Raw genomic sequence first — 20229 nt, 5'->3', positions numbered from 1 at the left:
CACTGTTGTACATCTGAAACTAATATAATATGCTATGTCAACTGGAATCGAAAAATAAAAGATATTTAAAAAAGAAAACAAATGAAAATAAAATTCGTAGGTCGAAACTTTATTTTTATTTATTTATTTATTTATTTATTTTTTAGGCGAGGCAACCCTTGGTCGACCTCACAGATTGCAAGGACCTTGTCAGCTTCCAATCGCTTATTTTTTAATTTTTTAATTTTTTTTACGCCTACAGCACCTGGTTTTCCTAAGTAGTCTCGGGTCAAAACTTTAAAAACAAGATTTATGTAAAGAAAAAAAAAATCCGTGTTGAATCTGGGCCTAAAAAAAAGGTGATTTTTGAGGGAAAAAGAGAAAGGAACTAATGATTTTCTGAAGACAACTAAAAGACCGGAAACCAGGGAGGGAGGGAATAATTTTTATTGTGTTCCCTTTTGTACTTCTGAATTTCATATCAAGTATATGGTTCATCTATGGATGATGAATAATCTAAAAATATATTTTAAATTCTGAAGCCACTACAAACTTTATGATAATATGTGTGAAAATCTAGATGGAAAGGGTGTGACTCTCTAGAAAAACGTATCGCCAGATTAACCCAAGAAGGAATGGAAAATGTAAATAAACCTATAACCTTTAAAGAAATCTGAACAACAGTAAAAAATCTCTCCTTTGCGTGAAAAAAGCATCAGATCTAATGGTTTTTATAAACGAAAGGTCTGATCCAGCTTCTCAGAAAATATAATGGACCCTAAAACAACACAGGTTTGAACTGAGCGGGTTGTTTATATGCAGATTTTTTTCATAAATACTGTATTTCCTGTCTTATTATTTCTTAATAACATTTTCTTTTCTCTAGGTTACTTTTTGTAAGAATACGGTATATTATACATGTTTATATATATTTACATATTTACATTTTAATATATTTTAATATATTTATACATATATATGTGTACATGTATGTGCATGTGTATATATATATATATATATATATATATATATATATATATATATAGCATTCAAAATACGTATTAATCAACTGTCTGCATTATTGGTAAGGTCAACGTGGGCCTTGGAGGAGTTGAAAGTTATCCAGGCGTCTTCGACCGTGGTGGGGGTCACTACTTCTAACCCTCGTTTTGTTCGAGGGTCCTCTGAACAGCTCTTATACTGTACAAACTTAACACTAATCAAAAAATTAAGTTACAAAGAGACTGGCACACTATGAAAATATTATTTTAAAACATTAAACATGGAAAATGTTCTGCAAGGCGCAGGATCTCCAGAACGTGACACTGGTTGCCACTCCTCGAACTTGGACGACGAGCCAGCTGAGGGGCTGGCACCCAAGCTCAGCATCTACGGGTCTAGTGGCTGGGGGGCTATAATGTCCCACGGCCCTGAGGTATCCCCTATACACAGCCAGCGCCCACACCCGGCACACCATGGACAGGCTAGCCTTCTGGGAGGGGACACCCGAGCTGGACCCTTGGCTGCACTGTAACCTAGTCCTGTCCAGCAGAGGCTCTGGCCACTTCCCCAGGAGAGGATGACAGGCGGGGGGCCACATGCAGTCCATCTGGCAGATCCTAGGCTTTGCGACTTCCTATCAGCGAAGCCTCTTCCTTAACCTAGGTGGGTGATGTTATGGAATTTATGTTGACCCCTAGATACCAGGTAGCCGTCCAAGGGGGACCCACCTGGCGGGACAGAAACGATATGACATGTTTTGGGGCACACATATTTAGCAATGGTTTAAAACATGGCAAAGGGTTTGCACTAACCTCAGAATAATGGCTACCTTTGGGGGCTGATGGAGAACAGTGATCAGGGAGGGATCTGAAGGGGACTCTAACTATGTTTGTCATGTTTGATGCCTTAAAATAAGTTTTGAAGGAAAAATGGCAAAATATTAACCCTGGTTAAATCGAGCTGTGGGCTCATTCGTCACTCCTCGCCCGCACCCCGCCACCTCACCCAGGTGATGGGCTGGGCCCCACCGCTAACTTCCTGCGCCCCTCCTTCCTGGAGGGGGAATTCACTTCTCCACCCGCCTTTTGACCCGTTTTGACCAACGGGGGTGGCAGAAATGATAAAGACACAGATCCAGGCCTAAGCCTTCTGCCGGGCCTAGGAGTTTCAGCTTCTGAACTCGGGGAATTTAACTGCTTTGCCGGAAAGAAGCTCAGCCTAGACGTTTGGAGGGTGACAAAGCAGAAGCAGGAGGCGTCGGACGTGTGAGTGACATAAGAAGGACCAGCCAGCTGAGCCCTACAGAGGCCTGACCCACAGAATCCTGGGAAACTCATTGCCTTGTCGTTTTGAGCCAGCGAGTGTTTTGGGGTGTTTTGTTACACAATAACGAATGTCTAAGTGACTCCTGTGAGCTTTCCCTGCAAAATCGGTCCCCAGCCCACCCTCTTCTTCCCACTGGCCCTGCCACCCAGGCTGTGCGGGGCCTTCTCTCCAGGGCTCCGGTGGGGCCTCTTGGCTCCCCGGCTCAGGCCACGCGGGACGAACCCAAGCCCCCACCATGGCCTGTGCGAAGGCCACCTCTCCTGCCCTACTTGCTGCTTCTCCCGCTCTGCTCCGGTCCCACGGCCATCTTGCTGTTCCTCAAACATGCCAAGCTCACCCCACTTCGCAGCTGGGGCACCATTCATGTCCCCGGTTCTCTGTGGGACTGACTTCCTTCCCCTGTCGCTGAATTCTGCTGACACGTCACCTCTCCCAGATGCCTTCCCTGACCTCTGACCTAAAACAGTGCCCTTTGCACGTCGCTCTCCATCCCTGAGTCCTGGTTGATTTTCTTTGTGGCCCCTTCCACTCCTAATGGTAGAACATGCGTTTTTTTGTTTGTTTGTTTGTTTGTTTGTTTGTTTGTTTTTTTACCATGTCCCCCAGTCTCCTGGAATATAAGCATTACGAGGACATTTTCCTGGTTCCCCAGCGCCCAGTCTGTAGCTGGCTCTGCCACCATACGGGGTGAATGAATGAGCACAAGAAGGCGGGCTGGGCAGACCGTTCTCTGCTGTTTTCAGTATGTTTGAAAAACGCTCTTCTTCCCAGGCTGCCCGTGGCTCCTTCCTTCTGGTCAACCAAGCAGATCCGAGATTCACTGCCACCTCTTCAAAGGGGACTTATCTAATAACAATGAAAAAGAGCCACGTGGTGCCTCTCGAGCATGTCGCCTTGCCCTAAGGTTTCTTCATGAAGCATCACTCTGAAATTTTCCTCTGTTCGTCACGGTCTATTTTTCCTGCTGGAATTATGAGCTCCATGAGAGCAGAGGTCAAGCTCTAACTCTCCAGCCATCTCTATCAAAAACAGATGCTTGATCCTTGTGGAAATAAGGATGAATTAATAAAGACAGACGAAAAGCCAGGCCTTACAAGAAATGTAGGTAATGCAGAGCATTAATAGAAACCTCAAAAATAAGTGCCAATAATAAAAAAAAATTTTTCTGCCAGCATTTTGCGGACTTCTCTCAGCGTCGTAGGAAGGTGCTTCCTACGTAACTTACAGACATGCTCTGCCTGACAAAGTCAGCTGGTTGCTAATTTCCCTAATAATGTTTCAAATCACACAATTACTGTTTATCTGGAATTCTTGGTAAAACTGTTGATTTTAATCATTTAATTTGGAATTAAGAAATACATTTAAAAATTAACTGAGACGATAATGAGAATGATATCCAAAAAAAAAAAATAATAATAATTGCCAGTTACGATCCTCAGAATTCAAGACACCGGCTGCGTATATAACACAGGAACAGAACGATTCTTTGAAAAGAAACAATGAAGAACAGGAAAGAGCTTTTGGAAATGACAAAATGAGGACCCGCATGACACTCTCCATAAGGGGGTGGAAACATAAGCCGAGGATCTCTAACTTTCAGAGGAAGAAGAGCTGGAGAACGTGAAAGGAGACAGCAACATGTATCTTCATTAAAAGTTAAGTATCTGAAGCAATATGTCTCTTAACTAATTTGTGTTTCCGTTGGTTCCAGAAAAACTAACAAAACAAAACAAAGAAAAGAGAAAAAGCAGAGGAAGAAACATTATTGAAGCACACACGAGGACTTTGCCAGGCCTGAGAGGGATCTGGAAAAAGACCTTTGCCCGGTCTTTTTTTTTTTTTTACAAAATTTCAGAAGACTAAGCATCCAAGGAGAAATTCTAAAAGCTTCCGCAGGGGAAAAAAACGGGTCACCCACCAAACAATGAGAATGGAAGCACACCAGAGGACCACGGAGCGGGCTCTCCCCAGTTCTGACGGTGGACGATTGCCCGCTGGGACCACAGGGGAGGGCCAAGGGACCACGTGCCAGGGCGGCCACGTCTCTCGTGTTTGTGCCCATAAGCCTTTCCTTAGGCGTTTGCTTGATGATGCACTCCGGATAAACAAGGGCTCCAAGAAAGAGTTCAGGGTAAGGGGGCTGGAGGTAAAAAGAAGCAGAGGGGTGCTCACCACCCGCGCCCCACAGAATACGGATGGCATCGAGTCTCCAGGCCAAGTCACAGCTATGGGAACATAGGGTTTAATGCCGCAGGTGCAACCTGGAGGTGAGTTGGCATGAACAGAGTTACACGTGGAGGGGGGGACAGGGGGACACGGTGCAAAAGGGCAGGACTTCTTCGTCCGTCACGGCAGGCAGGCTGCAGACGCTGTGTCCGTGGATAGAGCAAGTGAGAGGTGCGGGCGGATGGTTTCCATAGGAAAATGGCAATGGCCTGAACAGCTAGAACCGGAAACAGGAAGTAGAGAGCACTGTGGCGGCTGAGGCTTTGCCCTACAGTCCACTCTGTATCCCCCGATATTTAAACAGGGGTGTGTCTGACTTTAATCATTTTTATCATGCTTAGTCTTTGACCCTGCAATTCTGCTGGGGCATAGGCAGTATTACTCATGCTAATAAGCAAAACCGAAAGAACCTAAAAGCATTTTAAATAAATGTGGTTGTCCTCACACTATTGAATTTGATACGTGTGAAAAAGACGCCAAGACGTAACTCGAGGCGAAAAAAATCACGCAACACACGGACAAAAGAACATCATGCATGTAAAACCGGAAACGTATACAAAAAGAACTGTGTGCACACGTGTGCGCGGATGTAGGAAGAGGCGGGGGTGGAGACACACCCAGCGAACAGAGGTCTCCTCGCAGGACAGAAAGAGGCCAAGGAGTACTGTGGCCTTATGTGTGACATCTGAATGTTTAACAAGAATGTGTGTAATTACACGTAAGTAACTTTTTCTTAACTTTAGGGAGCACCCTGCTCACTGTCTGGCAGAGACTGTTCGCTTGCTTTCTGCTTCTGAACCCAGAAGTCCTGGTGATGTTTGCACAGAGAAAGGTGCATCTGTCCCCTGGAGCATTTTGACCCTAACGGCTGGGGGAGGGGCTTGTCCCTGACCTCCCTCCATCTTTGACTCCCACAGGTGTGGGCCACCTGTGACCACCCCCTTGTCTATACCTCGCCTCACCTCGCGGTGGCCGTCACAGATCTAAAATGAGCTATTTTAAGGGTCCCATTCTTGTCTTTTTGTATTCGAAATCTAACTTCAAATTTGCATCACCATATGGTTCAAAATAATGGACTACAACTTTTCAGTGGCTTGAAATATCTCTGGGTTTCTTACGCATTCAAAGTGCCAAAATGGAGTGGTTTTTGTTTTTGCTTTTCCAGAAATGATCAGGTAGGTGATTTTAAGCCGACACCCGGTGATACGTCGTGGCTGCTGGATCTCGAATGATGAGTGAATGAGACAGAGTTGCTGTTGCAACTCTAGCACGGAGTAGCGAGATGAAGCATAACCCTAAATATTTCTTTACCGTTGAAAATATCATTTCTCGTGATCGTGGGAACTCCTTCCATTATGTCCGTGTTATGGGCTCTGAAGGATCTTACTGCTTGAGATGCATGTTTCCGTGTTCTGTTTTGTTTTGTTTTGTTTTTTTCCTTTTTTTCATTATGACAAATGTCACTCAATGAATAGCACGATGGTGACGTGGAATCTGGACAGGCTGAACACAGGGGCGGCCAGCGTGATGAAGGGACCCAGCAAAGGGACTTCTAAGGATGACTGGAAGGCCCCTACTTTTATTCCTTGGGGTTCCCAAAAATGTGTGTGACATTCACACACTAGAATTCGCATTTATATGTATCAGTGGGTGGGGGGAATCCACTCCCAAAGAACTAAGGAATTTCATAAAAACCCCTAATAATGGCTCCTTCAGAGTCTGACTCACATAAGCCAAGAAATCGGGCAGGTGGGAGATGATCTTTGTCCCTCTGCAGTGGGATCTGGGGATGTCCATGCAGGTCCCTCCCTGCTCACATGCCACTGACCTCTTTACGGGGACAAAGGCACACAGCTGGAAAGAAAATCTCTCTTGGCCGATGAATGCCCGCCAGGGGGGCTTGGGCTGCTGCCAGCGGGCACAGACGCCATCGGGCAGGGCTGCCTCGCCTACTCCTCTGAGAGGGAGCTTGTGGGGCAAATGTGGAGCAGAGGAAGGTGGGCGGTGGATGGGGTCTGGGGTCCCGGGTGAACTTCAGGCTCTGGCTACCTAGAAAAGTGGGTGGATGGGGTGCTCCTGAGAGCTTGCCCACCTCAGGGTGGAGAGAGGAGGTGGGAAGGAGGTCTGCTGGGCCCAGGCGGCCATGGCGTAATGGTCAGTCCGCAGACGAAGGAACAGAAGCTCAGTGAGAGCTGCACGAACTATGTGCGGTTGTGGCCTGTCTGCTTTTGCAGAGAGAAAGCTGATCTACTCGGCCTGAAGAAGAATCCACAGGGAGGGCAAGGCACCCGGTTTTAGTCATGTCAAGAAAGGGGCGAAGGGGTCGAATGAGCCGAGGTGGGTGGAACCGGATACAGTGGGAGCTGGGCAGGTTTCTGCAGCATAAACTGCCTAACAGAGCCGCTCACAGAAAGGCTGGCGTTATTTGACAGGTAGTCAGCTCCCCATTGCTAGAAGGAATCAAGCATATTCTGGACAGTCAGGAGACGATCTGAGGCTCAGGGGAAGGTTGGTGTTGAAAGCTGCAGCAAGCCCCACGCTCCCGTGGCTGGGCACGGCCGTGTGGGCGTGAAGCATGGCTGTCTTGACTGCAGCCCACGTGGGTGGGTGCCCGCAGCTGCCTCTCCCACCCCCGGGCCACTGCCTAGCCTCCTTCCCCTTCACCTCACTCAAGGGATTCCTTACTGGACACCGGCTACAGTCCCTGGAGGTCCCTGTGCTGCTCCTGCGACTGGGCTGGAGGGCGCAGCCAAGCCCTGTCCCCTCTTCGCTCCCAGCGTGTGGACACAGCCTGGCAGGCAGGAGCCGGACACCGACCTCAAGAGCACGTTCAAGACGGGGCTGGCAGGTATGCTCCGAAAGGCACTCGTCGACGTGGATCTGTCCCTTGTAAGGTGGCTGAGAAAGCCTGTCACCTCCCGGGGGCATTTTCTATTTCTGTCTATTTCCTACTTCTATTTCTGGAAGGCGGGAAGAGCCCCCCACGTCAGCGAACCATTCGGTTCCTAAATTAAGAAGTTATTTTTAATACGGATTTGAAAAAGCCAAAGGAAAACGAAAAGGACGTGGAAAGGAGCCATGTAAAAACCTGGGATCTGCAGACCCTCTGGAAGGTCCCTTGTCCTCCTTGGGTCCATGCTGTGTGGGTGGAGGACCGTGCTCTGAGAGGCAGGCAGCCGAAGTCAGGGCCCCTCACAGAGAGGTGGGGGGTGGGAGCTGCCCGAGCCCTTCATCCTCCATGGTCCAGAAGAGGTTCCAGCCCGAAGCATCTAGAAATCTCTTCACTTCTCTACTTCCCAGGGCGCCTCACCTCAGCTGGCAGGACGGGTTTTTCCACTCTGACTGGTGTCAGAGGGACGCAGAAGAATGTCTAATGGCATGTTTGCCAAAACGGATTGCCCCGCAGCGCCCGCCCAGGATCTCAGCGAATCTAGTTCCGTCAACTCACAGGTAAGGTGACGATGCTGATAAGCTTGCGGCATACCTTCCTGGGACACAACTATGTGGCACAAACACAGGACAGACCACCTGGCACCACACGGCAGCTGATGAAACACGCACACGATCATAAGCTTTGAATGGGTTAACTATCGTAAACAAATATGAGGCGAAGTATGCAGGTCAAAACTGGTAGCGGAGTGAAAAAGCACACTTAGTACACACACACACACACACATACACACACACACATGCTCATCAGCAAAAAAACGAAAAGTAAAAAATGTGCTTTTTTAAAGTTTGGAACTTTTTCTAAACTCTGCTTGGAAGCATAATAAGAACTTTATCATTTCCAAAGCACACTAGCTTCCAAGGACTTTTAAAAGGTGAGAGCTGTCCCTGAACTGAACATAATGTGAGTATCAGCAGTTCTCTCTGGGAGTCACCATCCCTTAGGCAGTGCTGGGAACAGTCTGGAACAGTCTGGAACAGTCTGGAACAGTCCAGATCGGTCTGGAACAGTCTGGAACAATCTTCCCCCAGGGGAGGCTGGTGACTGCATTGGGGAGAAGAGGAAGCAGGGCTCCTGTGACCCCAGGAGGTCTGGGGAGAAGGCGGGCGGAACAAATCCAGCTCAACTGCTGGGGCCGAAACTCAGAGGGTGGGCAAAGCTACAAGCTCACTGAGTCCAATAGTCCCCTATTTGTTCCAGAAAGAAATTAAGGGGAAAGAAGCCAGTTGAACCCAATTTGACCTTGGATGTGAGCACCAAGGCGTGATGGTTAGATCCTAATCACGAACGATCAATACTTAAAGAGACAACGGTTTCTAAAATACATTGCAACATTATACTTCTGGTTGCAAAAGTAACGCAAAAGAAAACAAACAAAAACAGGTGTGGTCATCGCAGAAAACAAGCCCCACAGATAAGCAAGGAGCAGCGGCTAGCAGCCCGACAGACGTGACCGTGCTACATGTCGACCGGCACCTGTTCCCAAGCTGTGCTCTTGATGTATATATTTATATTTCGTGAAAATGAAACCCAACGTGCCATGTTTTCGAGTTGGGCCTGCCGAGCTCCGGGGTCGGGGTCAAGGTCAAGGTCAGTGGATGGGATTTATCACCTCTACACCTTCACCATTGCCCATGGAAGCAACCCCATTGTTGAATGGTGCTTGGGATGAGGCTCCAGGCAAGACTTTATGAGAGAAAAGGGCTCTGCGGGTTACTTAAATAAATTTAAAAAAATGCAGGAGTAAGATAGATTTTGTTTTAACAAACTGAAGCCCCCCAGCTCTGACTGTGCTGGATGGAATCCTTCGGGGCCGCCTGCATCCAAAACCTGGCCTTGGCCTCCCTGTGGAGAGAGCTCATTTGGATTTGGCCACGCCATTTGCTTTGGCCAAGGCATAGGGGGCAAGGAGCCAGCATGCCGCTCAGAGCCTAGGCCTTAAGAGACATGGCATGTTTCCGTTTGCCCCACCTGCACCTCTGCCACTGGTGGGGGGACACCCCAGACAGGCCACCTTGAGGCTGGTAGGAGGGAGGCACCACCCCACGGGCCGGTCCCACATCCGCGTGTGGCGGTTGAGAATCGGGAGGGACGTCTCGGCTGCGGTTGTCCCCCTGAGGAGCGAGGGGTCCCGGCCCCACACGGCGGGGGCCCGGCCAGGTTCCAGCGCCATGAAAACCAGTGAGGATGGCGGCTGAGGGAGATGGAGCGCCGAGGGAGCCGCAGACATTTCTCTCTAAAGGGCCCGCGCGCGGACTCACCGTCAGTGCACGGAGCGCCGGCGACACGCGGGGAGGGACCGAGCTGTCTGGCTTCGGGGCGAGGGCTGGAGGGGCAGCCGTCTCCGCTCGGGAGAGCTGGCGGCACCCACTGCTCCTCTGTGGCGGCGCCATGTTGAGTGTCCATCAAACTCGCTGACCCCGCTCGCCCCGCCCATGCGATTCCGAGGCCCCGCCCACGCGATTCCGAGGCCCCTCCCAGCCCGCAGGCCCCCCAGGCCCCCTCCACTGGCTTTTTCATACAAATGGCCCGTCGTGGCTCATGCTGTGGACTTTCTTAAAATCTCTCAGAGTTTGACAAACCGCAAACAAGCATCGTCTGGCCTCTGCGTGCCCCGTACCTCTTGCTGAGCAGCCCCTAGTCTGGTACTAGTGGCAGTTGGCTTTGATCGATGACTCGGCCTCTCCAGGCACCTCCAAGCCCAGCATAGGTGCTGGCTATTTGAGGATCGCTTAGTGGCTCATGCCAGGTGGTGCCAGGCAGGGCACAGGCTGTAACTGAACTTGGCCTGTGGCGGGGTCCCTCCCAGGAGGCCCCAGCCTGCACGGCCGGTGGCTGGTTTCAGTTTGAGCTGGAGCACCACTCTGGGCCACATCCAAGAATGACACACCCAAAGGGCAGACTGGGCAAGCACTAGGGCCCTGCTCCAGTGAACCCTGCTCCATAGGGCCAGCCCCTGCACAACTGGTCCCCCACGGTAGTCATGACCAGTCCTCACATCCAATCAATCTGAGGGTCAATCGCTCCCACTGACGTGCAAATAGCAACCAAGGTTCAACTATGACAGGAAGGAACACACACCCATACAAAGGACACTACAGCACCTGGCTCAGGTGACCTGGGAGACTGTGCCCCTGGGTCCCACAGGACTACATAACGCCACTCTACTGAGACCGAAACACATAGCAGCCCTACCTGATACATAGAAACAAACACAGGGAGGCAGCCAAAATGGGGAGACAAAGAAACACGTCCCAAATGACAGAACAGAACAAAGCCCCAGAAAAAGAGCTAAACAAAATGGAGACGAGCAATCTACCAGATGCAGAGTTCAAAACACTGGTTGAAAAGATGCTCCATGAACTTAGGGGAAGAGCAGAGGAACTCGGTGACAACTTTAACAAAGAGATAAGAAACAAAATGGAGAGGGAAAGCAAGAAACAACCAGTCAGGAATGAAGACTACAATAACTGAAATGAAGAACGCGTTAGAGGGAATCAGCCGTAGATTAGATAAAGCAGAGCATCGGATCAGTGATTTAGAAGATAAGGTAGCAGAAAACACCCAGTCGGAACAGCAACAAGAAAAAAAGAATCCAAAAAAAAAAAAATGAGGATAGTTTAAGGGGCCTCTGGGACAACATATGAACATTCATGCGCAGCATATGAACATTCACGTCACAGGGGCACCAGAAAGAGAGGAGAGAGAGCAAGGAATTGAAAACCTGTTTCAAGAAATAATGAATCGTACACCTGAAACTTACTGGATTTCATTAAGCAATGTCACCGTAGTAATAATAATAACAACAACAACAACAATAAAATAATGACTGGAAACGTCCCTAACTTGGTTCAGGCAATAGACATTCACGTCGAGGAAGTGTAGAGTTCTAAATGAGATAAACCGAAAAAAGCCCACACGAAGACGCATCCTAATTAAAATGCCAAAGGTTAAAGACAGAGAATCCTAAAAGTAGCAAGAGAAAAACCATTAGTTACCTACAAGGGAGCTCACATAAGACTGTCAGCTGATTTCTCAGCAGAAACTTTGCAGGCCAGAAGGGATTGGCACAAAATATTCGAATGATGAAAAGCAAAAACATACAACCAAGATTACTCTACCCAGCGAAGCTATTATTTAGAATCGAAGGACAGATAAAGAGCTTTCCAGACGAGAAAAAGCTAAGTGCGTTCATCAACACTGAGCCAGGAGTACAGGAAATGTTAGAGGGACTTTTTTAAAAAGAAGAAAAAGAAAAAAAGATTAAAAATATGAATATGATGGCAATAACTACACATCTCTCAATAATTACTTTAAATGTAAATGGATTAAATGCTCCAGTCAAAAGAAAGGGTGACTACATTAATAAGACAACAAGACGCAAGAGACTCACTTCAGATCAAAAGACACACAGACTGCAAGTAAAAGGATGGAAAAAAATGTTTTATGAAAATGGACACTAACAAAAATAAAAGCTGGGGTAGCAATACTTATACCAGACATAACAGACTTAAAACAAAGGCTGTAACAAAGAGACAAAGATCCAGCCATCCCACTTCTGGGTATTTATCCAAAGAAACCCAAAGCACTACTCAAAGAGACATGTGACTCCATATGTTCAATGCAGCGTTATTTACAATAGTCAACATATAGAGGCCACTAGGTGTCCATCAATGGATGAATGGATAAAGAAGTGGTACATATATACGATGGAATATTACTAAGCCATCAAAAAGAACGAAACCTTGCCATCTGCTACCACGTGGATAGACATGGAAGGTATTGTGCTAAGTGGAGTACGTCGGATAGAGAAAGACAAACGCCACAAGATTTCACTTACATATGGAATTTAAAGAACGAAATAAACGAACAAAACAGAAACAAACTCATAGAAACGGAGAACATTTTGAGGGCTGCCGGATGGGAGGGGGGCTGGCGGGGTGGGCGAAAAAGGGGAAGGGATTAAGAAGTACAAATTGGTACTTAACAAAACAGTCACGGGGACATAAGGTGCAGAGTAAGGAAAATAGTCAATAATATTGTAATAACTATGTATGGTGTCAGATGGGTACCATCTGATAAATCACCAGATTTATCAAAGTGATCACTTCATTAGGTATATAAACGTTCTAACTGCTACACTCGGTATATCCGAAACTAATATAATATCGTACGCCAACTGTAATTGAAAAATTAGTTATTAAAAAAAAATTGATTAATGACGGAGGCAGGTTCCTAAGCCTCTGTTCCTAAGTCCCAAAGCTTCTCCCCAACCCTTCCTACCCAGGGAAAGGAAATACAGTCATAAACTTCCTGTGGGTTCTAGACAGACAGCACCGAGAAGTGCCCATCACTTTAGCTGACACGCAGTTAGTAGGGGATCCTTAACCCAGAGCCGGAGGTGATGGATTCGGCATGCCCAGTGCCGGTGGCGGTCCCCATGGTGATGCTGCCCGCCCCGGAGGGGCCGGCATGCAGGGGCAGGGCCTCCTCTGCCCTCATTCGTCCACTGAGTTCAGGGGGAGCTGAAAAGTGACTGTAGGAGGCCACCAAATAAGCAGCCTGCTGCCAGCGGGAGGGGGGTTGCAGAGTTTTATCTCTGTGGGGCCCCAGGACGGGGGTCCCACGCTCAGCTCCTCTGAGGCCTTGAAACACCTAGGCATACATTCTACCTTCTGCATAGTCCTTCATAGGAGGGTTTGATCACTATTGTAATTCGTAAATAGAGAAACATTTCCGTAAGCCTAAGCCACAGGACAGAATTTTTCAATGTATTTCGGGCCACTTTCCTCTTCTTCAGCTCTGTGGTTCGGGTGTTTGGTTCCTGCATAAACGCCTCCCTCAGCATCGGGGTTCAGAAGACACCCCTTCCCCCGTGGGCACCCCACCTCCGAGCATCTGGAACAGCGCCCATCAGTGCCTGGTTCTCATCAGCCCCTCCGCCCTGTGCGTGTCCCGAGGTTCATTCGGAACAGGTGGTAGGAGTCAGATTCCACTGGAGAAAGAGGCCCCGGGGGCAGAAAAGCCTTTCTGAGCCGGGTCCTTCCATCCTGGTGCTCCCAGATGTCAGGGAGAGGGACCCACTGGGGGAGGAGTATAAAGTTAAGACACAGGCTCCAGGGGAACTATGGGAAGCTGGGGAGTGTCGACGCTTGGGCTTCCCGGTACATACGAACATTTTCACATTTTCCAGCGACCTGTCCTACATCGAGTCCAGAGGCAGGGCTGGTTCCGGGCCTGTCCAGGCCTGGCCCATCAGCTCAGGTCTCTGGGAGACTTGGGCACCTTGACAAGCCACCATCTCAGCCCTGCCACTCTGTCAGTTGACCAGAACATGGGCACGACCCGGGAGCTTTCAGAGATGCAGACACTTGGGGCCCCACACTTACAGACTGGGAATCTGCATTTCACCAAGATCCCTGGGAAATTTGCATACCCACTGCAATTTGAGAGGCGCTGCTCCAGACGACCCAAACTATTTGGACCAGTTCATTCTCAATCAGCTGCCCGTTAGAATCATCACAGGCAGCGAAGCTTTTAAGAAACGCCTATGCCTTTCCCTCTCCCACCCCAGAGGCTGCTCCCATGGGTCTAGGTGGCGCCTGGCACTGGCAGCTGTGATTCTGGGGACCGAGGTGGAAAGCTCTCATTTAGAACACCAGCTCTTGACCAGGAGGGGGACAGGGCAGAGTCCCCTAAGGGGCTTTTGTAGATGACACACAGCAAGCCCCAAATCGATCCAATGTCCCTGTCCCCAGAGGCAGGTGGGGTGATGGAGCTGAGCGGGCCCTGGACAGGCAGAGGCGCTCCCCAAAAATCGGGTCCAGCATTCTGCCGTACGTATTGCTGATCTCGCACTAAGAAAGCCAGGCTTTTTTTCCTGACAAGCCAATGATAAAAGACATACGTCTGAAAAAAAAGAAGTAAGTTTTTCAAAAGACGCAAGTCAGACACTCTGAGAACATTGAGTGCTGGGCAATGCCAAGAAGCAAATTCTTTTCCCATTTCATAATTTGATTTATGAGCAAAGAAATCTTCTAGAGACATCGGCAGAGCTAGCCCTTGGGCATTTTCAATGGAGAAAAAACAAAATGTTTGCTGAGTTAGGTACAATATGGAATCGCTAATGTGACTTGAGGATACAAATACACGAGCCCCTCAAACTCGCATATAGCCCCACTCAAAACCACGCACAGGCCCCCCAAGCCCACACACGGGCCTCCTCAAACACAACACAGGGGCCTCTACAAAACCACACGTCCCCAAACCCATGCACTGGCCCCCCTCAAGCCCACACATAGGACTCCTCAAACCTAACAGAGGCTTCTCAAACCATACAAGGTCCACAAACCACATAGGACCCCTCAAACCCACGCACGTCCCTCAAATCACGCAACCCAACACAGCCCCTCAAACCCACGCACGGTCCCCTCAAACCCACGCAGGGTCCCCTCAAACCCACACAGGGTCCCCTCAATCCCATGCACGGGCCTCCCACACCCGCAGGATGACTGAGCCTTTGAGGACAAGTGCATTCTAGGCTTAAGACGGTCAAATCGCAGATCTGCCATTTTTAAGTTGTTGACCTTGACCAAGCTTCTAGTCCTCAGCTACAAAAGAGGGATAGAAACACCATTTTCACAGGCAGTTGAGAGGGCGACAGATCACGCCATAAGGCACTGGCGGCAGAGCCCGGCCTGCGGAGGGTCCGACAGATGCTTACTGGTGACGGTGACACGTGGTGTCCTGCCATGCCACGTACATGTCAAGAGGCTTAAGGAGATTCAGACCCCACACTCCCACTTCTGCAAATCTATTTTCTAGAAATAATCTCAAAACCAGAAAGGTGGAAATGCTTGTTTTGGTAACAGCAACTAGAAGCAACCTAAATGTCCCAAAACGTCCACGCAGAGAAAAAGGTCAGTCATTTTCGATAGCGCTCCGATGTAAAACGATGTTTCGAGTGAGCCAGGTGACCGAGACGGGCTAGGAGAAAGAGCAGGACACAAAACTATACGCACCGTTCAAAGTTCATAAAATTAAAACACGGTCCCCGAAGCCCAGAGAAACAGACCAGAAGAGACACACGAAGATGCCAGCGGTGGGACCCTGGGTGACATTTTCTTCTATTTTTTTTCCCCAGTTTTTCTTTAATAAATATGTATTCTTTGCATCATGAGAAAACGAAATCAAATTCCCACTTAAAAAAAAAATATCTTTTTAACCAACATGAAATGCTGCCCCGATTCTTAAGATCTTTGAGTACGCAATAGATTTAAGTGACATTACCAAGATATATTTTATAATGAAAAATTCACCAAGTAATTGGTGTTTTACATCCTTCCATTGAAAACCGCCTGCTCTTGTGTGGCCCAGGGCTCCCCACGGGACACGCATGGCAGGCTTGGCCGGCCCTGTCCTTACCATTATGTGTCTCCATGGCGCTTCCCGGACACACAGCTGACCCCTCCGGCCCCACACACCAGTACATAGTGGGTGGTCGCTGCGACATGCCAGCCATCAACCCTCGGGGGGCTCGCTCTCCCAAGTCGGTTCCGGCCGTGGTCACCGCCGCCGCCGCTGCCCGAGGGGTGGACAAAGGCACAGACGCACGTTCATGGCTGAGCAGAAAGCTGTCTCGTTCTGGTGGTAAAACAAAACAAAACAAAACAAACAAAAAAAACACATCACAAAATCAGAAAACTTTTCTTAATCGTGAGTCCCTTCTTGTCCACCCACATACATTTAGACTGGTTCACTGGAATCTGTCCTATGTTTTATAACGTTGGTCTTCACATTCCATCTGTCCGGCCACGCAGGGTCACGTGGGGACAGTAACAGGACAGAGCTCCCTGACCCTCCCCCCCAACGGGGGTCCACTTGAGAAGAATCGCGAAGAAACCCCGAACACCTGCAGAACACCTGCTCGTGGAGGCTTGGACCATTGTGTACGTAATACACATTCACTGCTGCCTTCGGGGGTGGGGGGGGTCACACTCCAGCTGGGGTACGGCAGACACACAGTCACAAAACGAGGCCTTCCGTTTGCCCAGGATAGACTCTTCCAGAAGCTCAGAGCGGGGTGCGGCGCTGAGAGGAAGCAGTGGTCCAAGGAGAAGCATCTGGGAGGTGCCGGGGGCTGCGCACGGAGCCCCTCAGCCAGGGTACATCGGGCAACGTCTACAGGCGTCTCAGCTTGTCACGGCTGAGGGGGAGAGGGCTGGGGGTGTCCAGTGGGTAGAGGCCATGCCCGGGGCAGCCGCCCGCAGCAAGAATGCCCCGGCCCAAACTGTTCGTTAGCCAGAGAGGCGATGACTTAGATGAAGATGCTCAGGAGGCCGCGATGGGACCGGCGGAGGCAAGGCGCTGCTCCCTCCTGCCGGGCTCCCGCCGAGCCTGGGGTCCCCCAACACAAGTGCCCATCCTGCCGTGGTGATTAAATGACCAAAAATGCATGGAGGGAAAATCCCAGGCCCGGCTCAGGCTTTAAACTGCTGGATGGGAAGGGCGTTAGCATGGGAAACACAAGCATGTCTGTTACAGTTCACGTATTTTTCTCTACGATATATAAAGTACGGGGTGATTAGCACCGTTCTCCGAGACAAACGACTCTGAAATGGAGAGTAGAAGCGTAGTCCAAAAATAATAAAAATAATACTACTAATACTAATCGTAATAGTCAACGTTATATAATTGATGCCCCAGATAATAAAGAAACGGAAAAGCAAAGGCTTGGATTGTCCCTGTCACACGTCAGAGTGGATCTCACCCACAGTAGCAGCGGGGGGCACGGGAAGGTCAGGGGGGTCACCCACCTGCCCGCTGATCCACGAGCTCAGCCTGTCAGTGCTGGAAGGCAGACGTGCTGTCTCTCCAAGGGAGGGTTCTAGAAAGGGCCCTGAACAGGCTGGGCCCTGAGCAAAATCCACCCGAGACGGGAACAAGGAGGAGAAGCCAAACGGAACCTCTGTTTTAAGATAAAGGCTCCACATCACACAGCTCACAGAAACCAAGGAGCAGGGCTGCTATCTGCTTTTAAACGCCTCTCAAACTCGGACACCAAACATAAAAAATGCAAACGCCGGTAGACGGTCTCCTCCTGAAAACAGAAGTGTCTTACCCTGTAACGTTCTAAACTTTAAAAAAGCCTTTCGCATTTTTCAGGCCAACCCTCGCCCGGCACATTTCGTTCCCCTTTTCGTTTTCAGTTTCTTTTTGATAATCGCTTTACCAAGTGGAAGATTTTGGCCCCTGGAGTTTTTTCAGTTATAATTTGTATTTTGGCTTAGACGCGAAGGTAGAGTTTTGGGGATGAGGTAACTTCGTTTGCTCAATCTTTGCCCTCAAACGGATCTTGGCTTCTTCCGACTTCTCTTGGGTTCAGACCCGTGTAACAAATCATGATTGTAAGTTGTGTGTCTTCTTTTCCTTATGGTAGCTCCATCTCAAGGAGGGCCTCGAGAATTTTCTGCAATAATCGTTATTCTCACGACTTTTAAAACCTCACTGATTTTCTCTTGCTAACTCTTTGTGACTATCCTAATGAATGAACCCAGATACTTAACGAAAAAGAAAAAAAGGAACCTCACATTCATTCTACCAATGTTTTTATTGGGCCGTTTCCATGGAGAGTGAGCTGCATTAAAGAAGCACTTGCTGTAAAGTTTCCAGCAGGGAAGAAACGGGGAGATAATGGACCTGTATTTTCAGGAGCCTTGGAAGGAGTTGCCGGTACTACAGAGTTGGAAAATACTTGAGAAATGCCTGTTGGAAATGCTCACGTCACCCATTTCATTTTTGAATCTAAGACCTGGTCGAGATGGTCATCGTGGTCCTAGACATCCCTTTGGAACCATTAGCGTCCCTTGACCGATCCCGGCTTGCCTACGAAATGTGTTTAATGGCCGTGTGGACATCAAAATATCATAGAGCTGCCACCTGGAGAAGCGGCTACTCCCCATTCCCGGAGGAGCGCCCAAGGCTTTGGGAAGAGAGTCCTTCATGATTATGAAATGCGATCAAGTTAAGGCTCTCCATTCACCACTGGTCACTGGGCCAGTATGAACGGGGCACCGCCTGGATGGTTCTGGAAGTGAGGATGCAACAGTGAGCAAGGTAGCACAGAGGAACGGCCTCTGACCCCCGGAGCTCCAGTGACACCTTCGGGTGATTAAAGAAGATAAATAGATGAAGTAGGACACAGCAAGGGCCGTGAGAGGGTGGCTGGGGGCAATGGCCAGGTGGTCTGAGATGGCAGAGGCCAGATCAACTGGGCTGGGGGGGCAGGTCTTCTGAATTTCATGCCACTTGCAAGGAGAAGCAAGGGTTCCAAAGAGAAGAGTGACATCTTCTGATACCGACAAAAAATCCCAAGTACCTTGCTCTAGAATCATCAAAGTAAAAAAATATGAAGAGAAAATCCTCATCCTGTGACTTGAGCCTTTTCGGTCCCTAGGGCTGGTTACCTCTTTTGCTAATAGAAATGTCAATCTACTATAAAATGGGGAGACAACTGTTTGCCCGTGTTGAGTGACTACAACCATGGGATTGAAGCCAGCCCAGAAAAGTCTCCCATCCGAACTGCACACGGAGCGGGCAAGCCGGTTGTGAGTTCAGGGATCCCCTTTGACGATGCAAAGGAAAAAAAAAAATGTATTAAGTTTCACAAGCTGTTCGAACTCAAATGCATTTTCACAGGTCAGGTCCTCAGCTATTTTATTAAGTGGAAAATTTGGAACTGAAACGATTCAAGAAGAATGCTGTGTTTCCTTATCTCTCAGGAAACACATTTTATGGCATCTCGTCAGATTCTCTCTGACTAATCCACCGTTTTAGATATCGATAAAGTCTTTTATGTGATATTTAAAAAATAATAATAATAAAGAAAATTTTAAAATATCGCTCTGGCTGCCACACAGAATGGGGTTACGGAGAGGACTTTAATGGCACAGGAAGGAGATGCTGGTAGCCTAGACTGGGGGGGTGGGCTGTGAGAAACGGGGGGACATACCTGACACATTTTAAAGGGGAACCAGCAGGACTTACTAACAGACTGAATTCGAGGGATGAGAGCATGGGAAGGAGGCTAAGTCTTCACCACCCACTGAGAGTGGAACATGGGGCCGCTCCCCCAAATGTGGAAGACTGCGGTGGGAAACCGTGGGCAAACCCCCAAACCTTTAGGCACCAAATCAGGTGTGAGGTTCGCTTGTTTTGAATGGGTTTATTCTTCCAGGACATAAGCGAAGATAATTAAGTCAAATCACAAAAAGCATCGCATGTTGTCTGAAATCGTGCACGTTCTAGCTGTCCCTTAATAATGTCCTGGGACCTTCGATGCAATGTGACTGAGTAACAAACTCTAAAAATAGCGTATTTGGTGAGAGGCTCCTGCTCCTCGACCTCCCCCACCCCCACCCCTGCGTGGGGATGTGTTGATGGGAGAAAAACTTCCTGGCCTCAAACAGTGAAGGGGCAGCAGAGGTCCCCAGACTCAGCTTCTCCTTCCAACCCCCAAGAAGTCACCGCCGGTGTCCCATCGCATGACCCCTCTGTCCCTAGCTTCCCGGGTTCCCCTGCCCCGGCATGCTCACCTCCCGCGCCCCCCCCCCGCCAGGGAAGGTCGCCCACGGGTCCCGCCAAAGCGATGCGGGTTCTCATTGGCCACGGGCGCGCGACCCTGGGGCAGGAAGCGGCTTTATTAGGCTGCGAGCGGCGCGATGGCGCGCTTGGCCCTCGCGCGTCGC

At 49.1% G+C, this 20229-nt stretch overlaps 1 protein-coding gene across 6 annotated transcripts in view; it reads right to left on the bottom strand.

Annotated features, from left to right (window-relative positions):
- Positions 1 to 20229, bottom strand: part of LRRK1 (leucine rich repeat kinase 1) — a 118326-nt gene that overhangs the window by 97542 nt on the left and 555 nt on the right. For all 6 annotated transcript variants that reach the window (XM_039844120.1, XM_039844115.1, XM_039844119.1 and 3 more), the window contains one exon: positions 15908 to 16126. In XM_039844120.1, coding sequence (XP_039700054.1) covers positions 15908 to 16004 — 97 coding nt within the window. In that variant the 5' untranslated portion in view covers positions 16005 to 16126. Of the gene's footprint in view, positions 1 to 15907; positions 16127 to 20229 lie in introns of those variants that run through there.

Source organism: Pteropus medius, unplaced genomic scaffold (assembly GCF_902729225.1).
Source record: "Pteropus medius unplaced genomic scaffold, Ma_sr-lr_union100, whole genome shotgun sequence".
In the NCBI taxonomy this organism is placed as follows: Eukaryota; Metazoa; Chordata; class Mammalia; order Chiroptera; family Pteropodidae; genus Pteropus; species Pteropus medius.
Note: the sequence above shows the minus strand (reverse complement) of the source record. Positions and strands in the feature narration are given on the sequence as shown.